The sequence below is a fragment of the Nilaparvata lugens genome, unplaced genomic scaffold, assembly GCF_014356525.2.
Source record: "Nilaparvata lugens isolate BPH unplaced genomic scaffold, ASM1435652v1 scaffold2486, whole genome shotgun sequence".
In the NCBI taxonomy this organism is placed as follows: Eukaryota; Metazoa; Arthropoda; class Insecta; order Hemiptera; family Delphacidae; genus Nilaparvata; species Nilaparvata lugens.
Window position 1 is genome coordinate 17,340 of NW_024090311.1, and position 18,475 is coordinate 35,814.

The 18,475-nt window shown below is 34.4% G+C and overlaps 1 protein-coding gene across 9 annotated transcripts in view; it reads left to right on the plus strand.

Annotated features, from left to right (window-relative positions):
* Window positions 1-471: 471 nt before the first annotated feature.
* LOC111047384 overlaps window positions 472-18,475 on the plus strand; it is a 53,074-nt gene continuing 35,070 nt past the window's right edge. For 2 of the 9 annotated variants that reach the window (XM_039443999.1, XM_039443998.1), the window contains exons 1-4: window positions 472-2,008; window positions 2,966-3,146; window positions 5,379-5,486; window positions 17,649-17,769. In XM_039443999.1, coding sequence (XP_039299933.1) covers window positions 1,895-2,008; window positions 2,966-3,146; window positions 5,379-5,486; window positions 17,649-17,769 — 524 coding nt within the window. In that variant the 5' untranslated portion in view covers window positions 472-1,894. Of the gene's footprint in view, window positions 2,009-2,965; window positions 3,147-5,378; window positions 5,487-17,648; window positions 17,775-18,475 lie in introns of all 9 variants that reach the window. The other 7 variants (XM_039444000.1, XM_039444001.1, XM_039443997.1 and 4 more) reach the window with 6 other exon arrangements.

Genomic DNA, 18,475 nt, shown 5'->3' on the forward strand with positions numbered 1-18,475 from the left:
CATAAAAATAAAAAATATATAAATTTGTAAATCCAAAAAATACATATTATTGGTGTTTATGGTGGATGCATAATTATGTGTGTTTGTTACAATATAGAAAACATGTAGAAAACGCTCTATCATACTCAAAAATCCCATGTGATTTGCATTGGTCTATCTCTCCTCTCTCAAGCCAGATAATGTACTTGAAGGTGGCTTTGAGTAAGAAATTCCATTCCTGGGAAAAAATCATCACTGTATCATCTATACTGATAGGAGTAGTAATTCCTATCCTAATTTTCTCCTGTATTCGTTTTTAAATAAATTGATGCTAGCAAAAAAAATAAAAATTCTAGCAAATGAATTGATTCTGTAGAAGTGCCAAACTACTTTCATAATTTTCTCACTGGATTATATCAGTGATTCAGCAGTAAATAATTATGATATCTATTCAAAGACTGAACAAATTATACCTTGGAAAGACTAGTTGACAAAAAATAAACTATTAAAATTAAACATTTGATAATTATTGTGATGTAAACGATAATGTGACTTTCAATGTATATTTATGTATGTAGCCTCAAACGATAGGCTGTTATTCCATTAAATAGAATAGTTTTGTACGAAATATTGACAAAATATTTGTGTCATCACATCCTGCTTTTTTATCCTACCTGTTTTGAAATTCATATATTAATTGAAACTTATTGTTGAAGACTTATATTCATTATATAATTGTTTTATCTTACTATATTGTTTTTAATTATTTTTTCTTTCAATGAATAAACTAAATAAATTAGATTTCTTCAATGATACCCCCTTTCTCCACTCTGACAGACGTAAATCAAGTAGTGTAAAACAATGAAACTATCAGCACAGATCTAATGGTTGTCTGTGGTATTTATTAATACAATGATTTTTTTCAATATTCAACATTGTTTGTTCATTCAACATTCAAATGTCCCAGTTCTAACCAAATACAGATATTATCAAATCAATTTATTTTCCATTTTTACAATATATACAGAGCATGAAATTACCATAGTTACTAAATGTCCATACAATGCTTATCAAATGTTCAAATATTGAACAAAAATATCTGATAATCTCCATTCAACGTTCGATAGTGGTTAAATAATGTCTAATAATGTTTGATAGCTGTTTAATATTCAACCAGACAATGTACATAAACGTTAATCATAGTCCAATTTTCTGTATATGGCAAACGCCAACAAAAATGGCGGCTGGTGAAAGAACAATATTAATGTTCAGTTCTGTGACGACAGTTAGCAAGTGGTCTGTGAGAGCATATCGAGTCAAGGGCAACCTCAGCTAAATCGTTAGGGTGTGATCACATTGAATGCCTAATAAATATATGAGTGCAAGTTCACGTCAGATCAGCATGCATGAGCCGAAAAACAAAATTTGAAAAGTGCCATTGAACCATGTTGAGACTTGCATGTAGCTGCTCACCCACTGAACACAACCAGCAAGTGCAAGCGTTCAATGTGAGGGTTCCTGTTAATTTTTCTCAGATTTTGTTTTTCTCACCCCTGGATGCTTCATCATGCATAACCAAGCTTGCACTTCGCATTCAATGTGATCATACCCTTACACTTTGACAGACCACTCATAGAATTTCCTGACCGAGCTGAACGAATTGATATCAGTCTTCCACCAACCACCAGTTTATAATAAAATTAAAAAATAGTATGGTTGATTGGCGAGGAAAAATATATCAGGCACACTTGTTTGGATAAAATTGGTATTTATTTTTTGCAAATTTATGAAGAAATGTAACAGTCGCTGTAAATACAAATACTGTACTCCTTGATATTATAAATGATATTATAATGTTACTGGTTAGAACGGAAACAGTACAGTGCATGTCTTATCGCATTTAGTTCCCCCCTCTATGTCTCTCTACCTGGCTCTGTCTATCTCCGAGGAGGAGGAGGAGGAGGAGGAGGAGGGTACTTTCTCCCCGGCAGAGCTGGCTGAGTCCCTGTCGTCTTTAAAACCGCATCAAGTAAGTCGATCCGCATTTTTATGTATTTTCCTCGGTCCTCCATATTTTGTGAACCCTCAAAGTTACCCAGCGTTGTACAATCTTATTTGTATTGCTAAAACCAATGACCAGTTGCTATAGTGAGGTCCACATTATAATGGCAGTGCAGAAAGATAGGAGAACAACGTTGCCAATCCTTTGTCTTGTCAATGCCTTCTATAGACGGTAGCTGATACAGGTCTATTTATGTAATATCTGTTTATTCTCGTTTCAAATAATCAATTATATTTTATCAAGCAAGCTATATTTTTCAATAATTTCATAATGAATTTTCATAACTAAGATGAAATATTTTGTTAGTTAATTAAATCGGGGCACCGAGCTTCGCTCGTTATTTTTATTTATTGATAAAAAGAACACAATTCTATAAAATGATCGTGTTTATATTTCACAGCTGGCTATACGTCATCTTATGAATTTCGAGGATGCAATATTTTGATTTTTCACATACTCTCTTTTTTACTATCCACAGCTGTTTCAGCCAAGGATGAATTATCCTTTTAATGTCGTTCAGCCAGTTTTCTCAAGGATGAGACCTAGTGCAATCGAATCTTTATATCATGAACCTACTATGTTCCAAATTTCGTGAAAATTGTTAGAGCCGTTTTCGAGATCCGTTAAACATAAATAATCAGGTATAAAAATAGCCAGATATAAAAATACAGAAATCGCTCGCTTAATATAATAGGATTAATTCCACATTGTTAAAAGACGATCTGGCGACAGAGCAAAGCGAGGAGATAGCACTATCCGCTTTGTTGAATGATAGACAAGGATAGCATTGCTAATCAAACTCAGCCATTATAACGTGGACCTCACTATAGTCACTATATTCTAGTTGTTATTCAATTGACCGAATGTCAGATCAAATCAACCCAATGTTTTGCAGTGATTTGAATTGGTGTGTGGTTTCCGCAGGTGATGGTGATTGGTTCCGTGGTGTTGAACCAGATAGTGGTGGGACTTGCGGTGTCCTACCTGAGCGTCCTGATGTGTGGCATCGGTGTCCTGATGGCGTGGCGTGGCTTCTCTCCCCTCCGCCAACTGCCCACCTTCCACTGGGTGTGCGCCGAGTTGGCGCTCCACATAACTCTCACAGGTTCGTCCAAATACATCGACATAAACAAGTACATCGATTTATCTATAATATAGTAAATGATTGGCTTATACACGTACGGGATAGGAAATTCACGAATGATGCAGTCTCAACTACTCAACTGATTAACTTGAAATTTTGCATATAGATTCTTAATTTACCGAGGATGGTTATAGACCTATTTCAAATTCTTCAAGATTTCATTACATCAAGTTATCAGTTTGTCAAGTTCTTAATTAGACTATGGGTTTTTTGCTTGTAACAAATACGTTGACATCAACAAATCACTTTACCCATCCAACTACTGTACACACAAAAGTTTTAAGCCAAATTCCCACATTTCAGTGAACGTATCCAGTACAGTAAAAATATAATTCCTTTCAGATCTAATTGGACTATTCATACTCGCTCGACCGTGCTGAGTGGGAACAGTCCAATCATAGCTCATGGCAATTATTATATTTCCACTGATTCTGATACTGAGATGTGTGAATCCAGCTTTATGCTCAATAGGGCAGAAAAGGATTACCATTGATCTTATGAGAGTGGACATAAAATGTTTGTCTGACAATAGTACTTCACGTCACAAGTCCGGTAACGGTAGTTTACCGCATAAGTATGATTGTTTCTGCCCGAAACGTAGTTGAGGGCAGAATTATTATACGAATGCAGTAAATACGTTACCGTACAAGTTACGTACAATATTTTTTGTCATACTTTTCTCAGAAAGAATAATATTGCTGAGAAACAGTAACCATTACCTGCTGCTGCTCGAGCTACTGCATTCTATAAACAAGACCTAGCCCATAGCTCCTATGTCATAACAGACCCATCTAGCTCAAATAAAATAATAAAGGCCAATGTTAAAAATGTCAGATGAGTTCTTACAAATTGAAACTTATTAGTTGAGTTCTAATAATATTTGAGTTATTCTATTAGTTACTTAGATATTATTAACTCACTCTCTTCTTCTTACTGAAGTTCTCAACAATAAGAAGTTTAAATTATTGTTACCAATATAACAACTAAAGACTATAACGCTAAGACTATATAGCTATTTGAATCAATTTGAATGTTCCTATTTCGGAACTGGGAAACATACTCGACTGTAAAGAAAACCATATGATCTCTTTACAGTATAGTATGCTGTAATGAAAATCACATGTTTTCTTGTTCTGCAAACAGCTGTTTACCGGCTTGATTTGATGCATGGAAAACAGCTGCAATTGAGTAAGTATGACAAAAAATAGATTTGTGAGGAAAGATTTGGTTTGATAAACTCATAGAAGCTGTAATGTAGCCGATCATTTGCCATGACTTTTCACAATCCAAGATACCCCATTGTTTGAAAATTCAAAAGTGTCGACAACGGTAAAAATTCATGACAAGTAAAATTGGCCTGGAAAAAAGATGCCTCTAGGCAGTCGCTTACAAGGATGGGACCTGGAACTATCTACAGCAGATAAACGGGCTACATCACACCTCCATAAGTATTCCAATCCAAATCTTCCCTCACAAATTTATTTCGTCAAAAACCATAAAAAGATGTAAATTTATAGCTAAAATATTATAATTATCATTCTAATTTCCCTTTTAAATTTCAAAATCATACCACTCATCATGTGGAGGGGAGTAAAATTGCACTTCAACAATATTTACTAAACTGTTCATTGACATGATATGCTCTTGTTTTATTGCAATAAATATTCACATCGTAAACAACACAGAATAAAAGCTTGAATGAAAAACTATCCATTCTCAAATACTTCTTCATTCTTGATAATAGGTTTCGTAAAACGCATTTATGTGCGTATTGTTTATTGGAAATGAATGAAAATGTTATTAATGATTATAATAGTAGAATTTTACACAGTCTTCTAATATTCAGGCTATTATAAGGCTTCTGATGTTTCTTTAAATTCACATACAAAGGAGATGAATAGCTACCTCTTCTACATGATGAAACATTACATTCAGTTGACTCAATTTGAAAAACCCTATTTTATCTAACTATCTAATGCATAATTGCAGTGAGTTTTGTTCAATTCATCAGTCTGAGATTTGTTAATATTATCAACCATTATTTATTTATCTAATTATGTCCTTTCATAAGAAATATATAATATTCCAATAGTAGAATTCATATTCTTATTAGATAGTATCCTGGTTATGTGTTACCTTATCTAAATTTTGGAGAGGAATTGCTCAAGGTTACATTATTTTTCCTCTCCCTAGCACATTCACAAGCAGCACCACGAGTGGACGGCTCCAATCTCAGTTACCGCCATCTACTGTCATCCCATCGAGCACACATTCAGCAATCTGTTGCCGCCCTTCCTCGGGGTAAGCTCCAGCATAGATAAACGACATGGTGTTTTGTATCAAGTTTAGATGATACTGTATCATGTGTGGTGATACTGTATCCAAAATGTGGTGATACCTTAGAGAAAATATAGCTTAAGGGCGGTTGCAGACGAACCACATTCGTATGTAGGATGTGGGACCGTCATACCACAGATCAATATGACTAAACGCCCTAACGCAGAGAGACTTTCACACTACATTCGAGAAAACGCTCATTAGTGCAACAGTAATGTTAAGGTGCGTACAGATATACGCGCCGCGAACATGAGCGATTCACTTTTAATCAGCTGATGCCAAGCTTTTTATATCTTTACCTTACCGTTTCTGTAAAAATGCAGATATAGTCAGGTGATTAAAAGTGAATTGCTCATGTTCGCGGCGCGTATATCTGTACGCACCTTTATGTAATGTTCAGGTTGTAGGTTATGTTGAGGTGATTTCATAATAGTGCTTCATCATGATAAAATTTGTAGAACCAATATTGATATTGTGGAGTCTTTCTATAATTGAAAAAACTATTTGAAATAATTTCAATTTATTGTCAAATTCCACTTTAATAAACACAAAGTTCACAGGACATGAAATCATGTAAATCGTGCAAACTTTGTGTTTATTGAAATTGAAATTGAAATTGAAATTCTTTATTCTCCAAAAAAGATTAACAATACATTTGTATGTAAAACATAAAAATAAAAATACATTTGATTGGAGGCTCCTCTTATGGGCACATGCCTGTGAGAGAGGAGCGAGTTGTCTAGTAGCATCCAATATACATAATCTTAAATTTAACTATTCATAGCTATGCAAAATATGACTATAAATACAATAAAAATAGAAAAAAATTATTTAAGAATAAATGGAACTAGTGTAACAAATAAAACAAAACTCAATCTGGAGAGAGGTATTATTATGAATAAAAATAAAATAAACCAAAACTAAAAAAGAAGTGGGAAGCACGGTGAGATCGACGAACAAAATAAAATCGTAAAAAAGATACAATAATATTGTTGAAAACCTGCTTTTTTTGACCAAGGATCGAGAACACTCACATCCAACAAGCGTACTCATTCACCCATCAGTCACTCACCCTCAATGTTTAGGCAATATACAATAATTATTAGCCAAAAAAGGTACAATCATCGGAAAGAGTAAGGTGATACTAAAATACCTTCCTGCTCCTCTGGGTTTAGGGAAGTCACCCAATCGTTGACTAATTTTTTATAGTGACTTATTCTCAAATTGACAGGATTTTTCAAGCAGACGGGCAGTTTTTGAAAAAGGAAATGCATTTTATAATGTGACGAAGTGGAGGAGAAAGTTCTAGTAAGTCTGGGGTTGACGATACCGATATTTACAGCTGTTCTTGTGTTATAATAATTGTGAATGACATTAGAAAATATAGCTACTTTGTGTTTGAATATATACAAGGTTAGGGTTCTTATATATAATTGTTGTATATTTAATACCTTAAATTCTTCAAAGAGATAATCTGATGGATATGTTAGTGGTTTGCGTAAGGCGCTTTTCATTATAAGTTTCTGAACAGTTGATAAAGGAGCCAATGTAGTTTTGAATGTACCACCCCAAGCTATAATACCATACTGTAAGATGGACTGAATGTAAGCAAAATAAACTTGTTTTATTATAGTGGGTGTAAGGATTCTGCTTAATGATGCAAATACATAAATAAATTTTCGGAGCCTATTTCTAAGGTAGTGTATATGATTGCTCCATTTCAGCCGACAATCAAATATCACGCCGAGGTATTTATATTCATATACTCGTTCAATACACTCACACTGACATTGTGTATAATTATTCTGTGCGCCACAGGTGTGTAATTTCAGTTCTAGACCGATTGGGTCACCATTGGCTCTAATGGTAGGTAGGTATTTCGTCTTGCTGATATTGATGGTTAGTCGATTATCATCAAACCAGTCCTTCACAACACCCAATCCTACCTCAGCTGCGTGAAAAACCTCATCCCAGTTGTTTCCCTCAAAAAGCAACGCGGTATCGTCTGCATACAAATATATATGACTATTATCAATATTCACCTTACTCAGGTTATTTATATAAATTAAAAACAGTATTGGGCCCAGAGTGCTACCCTGAATCACTCCAAAGTGGTTATTCATTGGTGAACTCTCTTTGTCCAAGATAGAATCAACTTGACTATTAAAGTGGAGTTTGACAATAATTGTCAATTTGAAATTATTTCAAATAGCTTTTTTTAATTTTTCATTTTCCCATGGAACACCACTCTAGATCTTCGGTTCAAGTTTTTGGCGCGCACTTTTGAAATTAATTTCCATCAAAGAATGTCGTAGAGTAACTGCGAAAATTGACAAAGGCTGCTGTAGTATATTATCAAAATAATTATTTCAATTATTAAAATTATTTTATGATTCAAAGCAATAGTACAAATTCAAATCAAGTAGCTGGTGCTGGTGCCAGATGAAAGAATACTTTATAAGTTCTAGGTTGGCTATGTTGTAAATGGAAACATTTTATTATTATTGTTATTATCATTATGTTGTCAGGACAGGTGATTTTCCATAATATTTCAATAGACAATAGTTGAGCTGGTATTGCAGAATGATTCAATGTGGAGAAAGCAGAAGATAGCTTGTTTTCCTGCGCATGCGCAGAGAAGCAAGCAGACTACAATTCAATCGACCAATGAGAGCTCTTCAAATGTTAATTGTCACAATTTACCAGGTTTCGACTGTGGGGCAGGAATTTGTTACTGGAACTAGTTTCTGGTCAAAATTGTTCCCATGGGACACGGAACTTTTTCCCGGGTAAATTGTGAATCGTACAATTTACCACCTTTCATTTTTCCAGAATGGGCCCAATATGAAGTACACATTAAAGTACCAATTACAATTAACTACCGAGCTATCTAATATAACCTACAAATTTGAGGTAAAATTCAAGGGAACACTATCACAGCGACTGCGATTGTAGTACAGAAGCTAGGGGAAGCGTGGTGCTCAAACCAGTGGTACCACAATCGCAAGGAAAATAATCGCTACCACAGCGCACAACGCCATGTGGAAGTATCAGAGCCACTGCCATGCCTGCCAATGCATTTCATATGCGCTGCGTTTGTGGTACCACAGAAGGAAAATAGTAGCTCCCACATCCCACATGCGATTGTGGTTCGTCTGCAACCGCCCTAAGAAAATATTCCATGGTGTTGTGTACAAGTTGAGATGATACTGTATCATATTCTGTTAATACTGTATCATTCAGGGTGATACAGTATCATTTTGTGGTGATACTAATAAATAAATAATTTTATTTCCATCATAAATTTCACTTGACATTCATTTCAAGTTTTGGAAATTATATGACCACTTTGACAAGTTGTGTGGTCATTACTGTATCATTAATGGTGATACCATACAGAAAAGATAGCATAAGAAGATATCCCATGGTATAGGTCGTTTATGTTCCAAATTGCATGCCGATTTCTTGTTTGCTCAAGCCGATTACTGTCGACTACTGTCTATGTTTTAATTCGTATTTTCTTTTGTCTGTCTGTATGTATGTAACGCATTTACGGCCAAACGCGTTGTTAGAATTCTATGAGATTTGGCAGGAATATTCTTCCTTTTTTAACTGCGTGTCGATGTATACACAAGACTTTTTGAAATTTTTCATTTTGAGGATAATATAAAAGGAAAAGTAATCTCCTCCATACTACGATATCACTATATATATCATCTACTCGAAGATAGGATTAATCAGACTATAGAATTATTCATAATCAATCAGCTGACAAGTGGATTATTCATTGCATGCATCACACACATGTCTGGAGGAGCCGGTGAACAAGTGACACCAGATACTTGTGGATGAGAAAACTGCGCGAGGTCTACTGTTCACAGAACTACTAGTATTACTATTTTTGCCGGGTGAGAGTGTAAGAACGGCACAATATGAGAGACTACCAGCGTCACATAGCTCCACGAAAAAATCTGGTGTGGTACACTCACACAACTTTCCTTGCTCATTGAACTGTTAGCCCCGTTCTTAAACAAGAATAATTTAGGGGAATAACATAATGACGATTGGCGGCAACATAATTATTTGAAACTACGATCAGACTTCTGTATATGTGTATAATTATATAATTGTTTTCAGAGTACTTTTTCCTTTGTGTAAATTGTGAAATTCGATGATTTTTTTAAAAGTCATCAAAACAGCTGTTATCAAGAATATTACGGAGCTGAGCTCCATAATATTCTTGAGAAAAATGGCAGATAATTACAAAAAACCATGTTTTTCACGATTTTCTCAAAAATTACTTGATCGATTTTTTTTCAAATTCATACCCTGAATAGTTATTTATCAGCTCTATCAACTGGCATGAGTATTTTTCCTGGGAAACTAATGGGGGGTCCACCCCATCCTTGAGAAATGGACTTTGTAACCTCCTTCTCGTGCACGAGGTAGGTAGGTAGAGCAGTTTATAAAAAGAACACAGTCATAGTCGAGATATTTCATCTGTAGAACAGCTCTTTTGACGTCTTTTGAAAAAATCTGGTGTGGCGCACTCACACAACTTTCCTTGCCGTTATGAAAATTTATCACCTGACGCTAGTGTACACGCGAATCTCAAGTCTCCTATTCTAAGATCCAAGCCAGCTGGTGACAGGGCAATAACGCTGGATACACACGAGATCTGCTATCTCTTCATAGTGAATGATTTAATAGAATCAACAGTTGCCAACAGTTTGCAATTGAATAATCACATTTTCTCAAATTTCAAGCTTATTTTCAATTTTAATTTAAAATGTTACTGGACATTAATTGAAGAGATTTTCATGCTGAATCTTTTCAACTCAAAATTTTCCGTTTAAATTATATCTGAGACCTGATAATTGGAAATCTAAAATCAAACTTTGTATAGATGGGGTGGAGCTCCTGAAATTTTTACAGATATGAGACTTGTGGCAGTTGATATAGCTTATCAATGACTATTCTAGGTATGAATTTGATCAAAATCGTTGGAGCCATTTTCGAGAAAATCGCGAAAAACCCTGTTTTTGACAAAATTTTTGCCATTTCAGCCGCCATCTTGAATTGCATTTGATCGAAATTGTTCCGTGTCGGATCCTTATAGTGTAAGGACCTTAAGTTCCAAATTTCAAGTCATTCCGTTAATTGGGAGATGAGATATCGTGTACACACACACACACACACACACACACACACACACACACACACACACACACACACACACACACACACACACACACACACACACACACACACACACACACACACACATACAGACCAATACCCAAAAACCACTTTTTTGGACTCAGGGGACCTTGAAACGTTTAGAAATTTAGAAATTCGTGTACCTTAATTTTTTTCGGAAAGCAATACTTTCCTTACCTATGGTAATAGGGCAAGGAAAGTAAAAATCATCGAATTTCACAATTTACACAAAAGAAAAAGTACTCTGAAAACACATATAAAGTAGTATATGTAGTATACACATATAGTACACACATACACGTAGTATAAGTAATATAGGTACACATATAAGTAGTATACTCTTTATACACATATAAAGTAGTCTGATCGTAGTTGCAAATATTTTGCCGCCAATCGTCATTATGTTAATCCCCTAAATTATTCTCGTCTAAGAATGAGGCTTACAGTTCAATGAGCAAGGTAAGTTGTGTGAATGTACCACACCAGATTTTTTAATAATGTAGAAATATAATCAATCAGAAAAATATTCAATTTCAATTATAGCCTAATTTTTTTGATTTAATTATTGAAAAAATATTTTCTTGGCAAATAAAATATAATTGATTATTTTAAACACGAACAGTTAAAATATTACAACAGATATACCAGTATCAGCTATCTATCCTGCATGGAAGGCAGTGGCATTGCAGAGAATTGGCAACGCTGTACTCCTATCTTTCTTCACCGCCATTATAACGTGGACCTCACTATAGACCGTTTGTGGGTTTGTTCTACGATGAATTTCGATTGCTTTTATCAATGTACTTCAAATTCCCAACACATATTCTTTGAGCTATTATACAGATCGAGTTTGCTGACCAACAACAAAATTGGCTCACTCCTTCGTATTTTTTGGCGATGTAACAGTATAACATTGAAAGTGCATAAGACAATCATTATGCCGCTTCCACACTCTCGCCAAGTGCTCACAAATAATGACGAGAGTGTGGATGCCTTCGATTTTTGTCCAGGCGAGCATCCACAAATATATCCCATCCAGGCACTCGTCACATTGCAGTGTGGATGGCAAGCGACTTGGCGAGAGTGTGGACAAGGCATTATAATAATAGATTTATACTTTTAGATCACCTGTCAGCTGGATTATTAATTACATGCAGCAATTAATAACAAAATGAAACTTGAACTATTTATCTTGTATTTCCACTGCCTTCAATAGAACATCTGATCTGACAATATCAGCAGCATCTTGAGAGCGAGTTCTCCAGCCCGGGGAGCTCACTAGTTTAAGGGCCGAGACACACGAGGCATTTTCTCATACGAGTAGACACGGCATGACATTACAGGAAGCTCACTGATTGACTGATTCTCGATACGTCAACCCAATCACACAATCGGAGAGCTTTCTGTCCTGTCGTGCCGACACGTCTGAAAAACGCCTCGTGTGTTTCATTGAATGAATAAATTTGGAATTCTTCATCTTGTTTGTGATTTAATAAGATAGCAGTTCATCGAATGTGGAGTTGAATGTAAATTGCTGTAAATTTTTACTGAATCTTATTAGTTTCAGGAAGTGATTGATTAATTGGTACAGTCTGGGTCTTAATTTAATTTAGTCCAATTTAAGTCACCATGAACACAAAAATAATACAAGGTTGTGACAGACAAAAACAATAACTATTATTTCTAAATAGAAATTGAAATATATTAGCCAATTTTTGTTTATTGTAGAACGCTAGTCTTTGAAATCGATTTCATTGTTCATCCAGTGTTGAAATTCAATTAGTCTGTAAGCTGTGCGAACCCTTCACCTGGCTTCAAGATGTCCGCTGGCCTCGCTGGCATATTTTAAAATAATACAATTATTTTTCACTTTCATTTCTCTTTAGATAGTCGTTTGCCCGGTTTCTATATTCTACAACACAGTCTCAGTAATAGTAGGTTATATTCACTGTGAGAAGATTTACAGAGTAGAAAGTGAAATTTCGTCCCCGAAGATTGTATGTTCCAAGTTTTTGAAACTGAATTAATCATGGAAAAATTAATTAAAATGAGATTAATATCTAGAACATCATACTTTGGGTAGTTATGAACACTTTGGTGGTAGAATCGATCCGATATCTCTCACTATAACTGAATAGAAATCTATACAGAGTGTTTCAGAAGTAGTGTCGAACATTTTAAGGTATTGTTCCTGGATGATAGGAGACTACAAATGTTGTATTTGATGTGTCCAAAACTCAGCGGTAATATTTGCAATAAAAAATTTTAAATAGCTGCCATTTTGTTTTTTTCACTTAGGAATTTTTATCTCAAGAACGAAATGTTGTATTTATCTGAAATTTGGCCTGAATATTTATGCTATAAAGACTCAACTTTAAAAAATAAAATAAAAATTTTCAACGTGAATTTTCAAAATGGCGGCCATTTAAAATTTTTGATTGCAAATTTCCCGAAAACCGTTCACAAGAGACAAAAAAGTTGGAAAATTTTATCAAAATTCCAAGGATACTTCTGAAACACTCTGTATAAAAGAATTTACCAGTTATGACCGCCATCTTGAATTTATCAATTATGAAAAATATTATTCGTTGCTTTTTCATGAATATTCTCATTTGGCTTGTTGTAACGAGGAGATTGAGACCATTTTCAAGTCTTTATCATGAAGTAGTCGTGAAAAAGCAATTTTATAGTTCAGTTTTAATGATAGTTAATTGGCTCAGCGGCTACAATGGCATCATAAAAAAATCATAACTCCAGAACAAAAGGTGATAAAAGCTTGAAACAAACGGGATTTGATCATAAATTCTATTTCAAAGAAGTTTTGTTTGGCACTTTATATCCAAAAATTGTCATTGAAAGTAGTTATTCAGAAAAATTTCTCGTGATAAATTGAATGTTTTTGAAAAGTGAATTTTTCTAGGTTAAAATCATTGGGAATGTGTAATAACAAACTTGGTAGAATAGTTCATTGTGATTCGTTTTGCGCTTATTAGAGGTCTATGGATGCTGTTAACCATTTAGCCCAGTCAATGAAGGTCCAAAAAAGCAATTTCGATCCGAAAATTAAATAAAAGCTGAATTTCTCACCATCGATAGAACCCTCCCAAAGGGTCATTCCCCCAAAAGTCCCAAGAAATCCCCCTGGAGCTTTTTCCCCAGCCCCCTAAAACATGAAAAATGCAGGTAATCACGGAAAATCAAATAATTATCTCTGTGACCATTGATCGTAAAGAGTTCTATTATATGTCATTCGATTCGTTACATTATGGACTACAATACTAGCACTATTCATTTTTTCAATAAAGCAAACAGTTTTCTTGATAAAATAATATACATGTAAAAATTTAGGGGGGTTGCGATTTTATTTTTTTGTTTTCTCCGATTAGCTTCGAAGCAAGTGATTTAAAAGAAAAATGAGCCTCATAATTAATGTAGCCACTTCCATTGCAAATCCACTGATCTACATTGTTACGTATTTGCGATTTGATTTGACGCCGTGGAAGGGGAAACAGCCGACGCGGTACAGCGCGGCTGACTCTCTTCTCCATATTAAACAGTAAACAGGAAATCAATTATCTCTGTAACCATTAATCGGGGAAAGATCTATCATATGTCATTCCATTCGTTACATTATTGACTACAATATTAGTCGTATTCATCATCTCTTGTCAATAGACCTTAGCTGATACAGGTTTATTAATGTAATATTAACTGTTCATTTTCGTTTAGAATAATCAATTATATTCTATTAAGCATTAAATTATATTTTAGAATAATTTCATAATGAATTTTTATAATCAAGATGCAATATTTTGTTAATTAATGATTAATTCTACATTGTTAAAAGATGGGTTGGCAACAGAGCAAAGAAAGAAAGGGATCAGCTTTGTTGAATGATAGACAAGGATAGCATACAATTATTGCCATTATAACGTGGACCTCACTATAGCGTTGAAGATAATTACCAGTAAGAATAGAATTCAATGATGAATCATCATATCAATCTACAAACTGAAGAGTTTTACAATAATTTCGAGCAAAGAAATGTGATGAAATATGCGAAAGTTGAGGTATTTCAGTAATGTTTTCACATGAAACGGTGAAGTTTGGACCTTGAGTTGTCCATTCTCAAAAAGGGTATCGAGGATTTTTACACTTGACTGTAGAGGAAAAAAGTGTTGCCGTTGCCGATTCTCCACCTTGCCACTGCCTTACATACCGGTATATCCGCACTGATACTTCCATAGCTGATACTGGTATACTGGTATATCTAAAGTGATATCAACTATTCATTCTTGTTTATAATAATCACTTATCTATATTTTATTCGTCAAGAAAATATATTTTTTAAATAATAAATTTGTATAATTAAGATAAAATATTTTGTTAATTAATTGACCGAACGAAGTGAGGTCTAAGATTCAAGCCGACGGTTTGGCATTTCTCTTAATGTTCAAATGTTTATATGTTGCGCATTTACGGCGAAACGCGGTAATAGATTTCATGAAATTTGACAGGTATGTTCCTTTTTAAACTGCGCGTCGACGTATATACAAGGTTTTTGGAAATTTTGCATTTCAAGGATAATATAAAAGAAAAAAGGAGTCTCCTTCATTGATACCCCAATATTAGAGTAAAAATCAGACTATAGAATTATTCATCATAAATCAGCTGACAAGTGATTACACAGATGTGTGGAGAAGCCAGTCTATTACTGTATTTGTATAAGGTCTATAGAAACTATTATCAATCAAAGACATTAAAGAGGTATGCATCTTTAAGCTGGGTTTACACCAAAGTTATTAACAAAATGGTTATAACTTAATCCTTATAGATTCTATTAGATTGAACGGATGTTGACAAACACATAATATGTTCATCATGTGTATGATAAGTTATGTTCAATCTAATATAATCTAAAAGGATTGAGTTATTAACATTTTTTAAATAAATTTGGTCTAATCGCAGCTTTAAGGACTTTGGTTTCAATATTTTGTTTTGCAGTCATGGTATTATTATGCGTGCCCATCAGTATCAATATTCTCACATTCGAAAAAACTAATTTAATAGGTGAACAAAAATAAACAAATGAACTAAATAATGCTGGAAAAATTATAATATTTTTGATTCTAAAAAATTAATTTTCATCAGATAGAAAGATCATCACGGAACTGGATGAATTATATCATATGGAATACAAATTCAAACGTGAACTGAGTTTGTTAACATTGAAAACAGTTGACATATGGTACTTGTGGATGAGAATACTGCGTGAGGTCTACTGTTCACAGAACTACTAGTTGTTGTATTTCTATATTGTCAAAAACTTTGCAGAGGTTGAAAAGGATGCGCTATCTGATTTGTTGAATGATTGACAAGTAGAGCAACACTTTAATTCATAGATTTCATGAAATGACAAATCTCCCAGATTTGGTTGATGTTCGGGCTATGGATAGAGGTTGACCCAACAAGTGTCGTGCTATAATATGAGACTTAGGGATTTTCGCCTTAGGGCAGCTGTTTTTCCCACATTTTCTTGGCGTGTCCCAGTGGGCTTCACTTTAGTGATCCCTTTTATTGATCGAAGCGAAGCTGAGGTCTTAGTTTTGACTCGATCGGCTTTTGTCTGTTTGTTTGTTTGTACCGCAGTTACAGTCGCAGTTATTGTCCGATTTGGATGAAATTTGGTATGCAAGTTCTTTGAAACAAGGCACAGAAACGTATGTGTAACGATTTTTGATAAGACCTCCGGTTTTAATATAAATTGTGCCGCTCTAAAATGTGCTGTATTGAATGAATGGTATCGTTAGAATGCTATCGATAGAGGACAAGAGTTGTCAGAGGTGAACCTTGAAACGTCTGAGCCGCTCCAAATCATACTGTATTTATTAATTGAAGAAAACTTCTCACTTGATTGTACCATTTCTTCCCTTTTCAACACGATATTTCCCTGTTTCATAGATGAATAGTTTCTAGACCTACCGAACCGGCCGGAGACATCACAGCTTAGTTAGCTCTTGTTTTCACTTTAGTATGAGATCGGAAACCGACTTGTGAGCATAAACATTCTGCATAGGCATAACAAGCCGCCATAACATTGAATCCACTTTTCATGAAAAACATTATTAGCAACCTTCTATCATTGTCAACAACAAACCCATGTTATTTAGAATCATTTCCGTCTCACTATCGTCTGTGAGACGATTCATCGTCTAGATTGCCTGTTGACCGATTCCTTATAATTAATTGTTGGAAAATTTGTAATATTGTAAATATGTGGATGATATAAAGGTACCTCCTTGAGAGACATTTATAAGTCCGGTGTCCCTGGAAACAATGTCTTTAGGCACTCTCAATGGAGAAAATAATAGTTGACATGGATAAATCTTCACAATATACTGTACTTTCTTAATGGCCCTTCTCATTAGTTTGAAAGTTGTAGGCTATTCATGAGCGAGGTCTACTGTTTGCAGAACTACTAGTTATTTGTATTTCTATATTATCCTCAACAATAACGTGAACATTGTAAGAAAGGTCTATTATATCTGTACACAGAGAAGAAAGAAAAAGTATTCCTTCTACTTTGTGATCTGTATCATCTCTGCAAAATACTCTGTGAATGTGGGCTTTATTTCGAGAACATTGATTGTCGGTCAACTTTTACAATGTAGAATCTACTTTACAAGAAGTGTTGTGACCAGACATGCTATGCTCATCAGCGCCACCATCCAGTTTTGTGTTGGCAAGTGGTAACACTGCTTCTTATCAGAAGGCAGTGACGATGCCGAAGGCACATGCAATCGCCATTTTGTTTTATTTCTTTTCTTTCTTCATTTGTGTTTACATTGAATATGCTATGAATTTGCTAGTTTTGCCACTTTAATTTTAATAAAATAACACTTATAGGGGTTGCTCCGCACCAAATCGTTGTTACAATGATGCCAAAGGCTTTCGCACGTTTCGTTTTCCGTCTGACGTACATTATAGACGTACCAAGTGGAAACCAACTTCCGACTTCTAAGACTATGTGAGGTGAGTTTTACACATTTTATGACTTCAACTTATATTTTTCTGTAACTATAAGTTGAAAGTTGAAGAAATTAAAAATCTCTAATCTGAATTAGAAATTGATCTATCATAACCTAGTTTTTCAACTTTGAAAACGCTGAGTAACTTGTAGGTTATAATTTGGGAAGCATGCCTTATGGCAGCTTATTTCAATTTTTTATAAGAGAAATGATTTCACATTATATTATATCAAAAAATAGATTTTACTACTATAGTTTCAATGAAGTTATGGATTATTATATGTTAGCACTAACAACTCGCAGACATTATTATGTGATAAACAGTCAATCTTTGCAATGAGCCCTTCATGGCCTGAAAGCTTTGCTTTAGTACAGTAAGTTAATTTCTTCACCCAATAATAGTCTTTCTTAGTAGCCTATATTAAAATTACTTTGTAGTTGATTTTAATAAGTACCCTAATGAGTTTAATCACATATATTTATGCATATTACTTTCTTGGTAAATTATCGAAAGTAGTGAAAGTACAATAACTAAAAGAAAGTGTGAATTTGTAATTTAAACCGTGTTGGGTAAAAGCTCTGAATCACTTGATGCTGAATCATTATTATTTATTAACTAACTAACTGTTAAACCCAATAACTCTGTCCAAACAGGCATGCGCCGCTCATGCTTGCTACAATTTTATTAGTACGAATTCAGTTGAT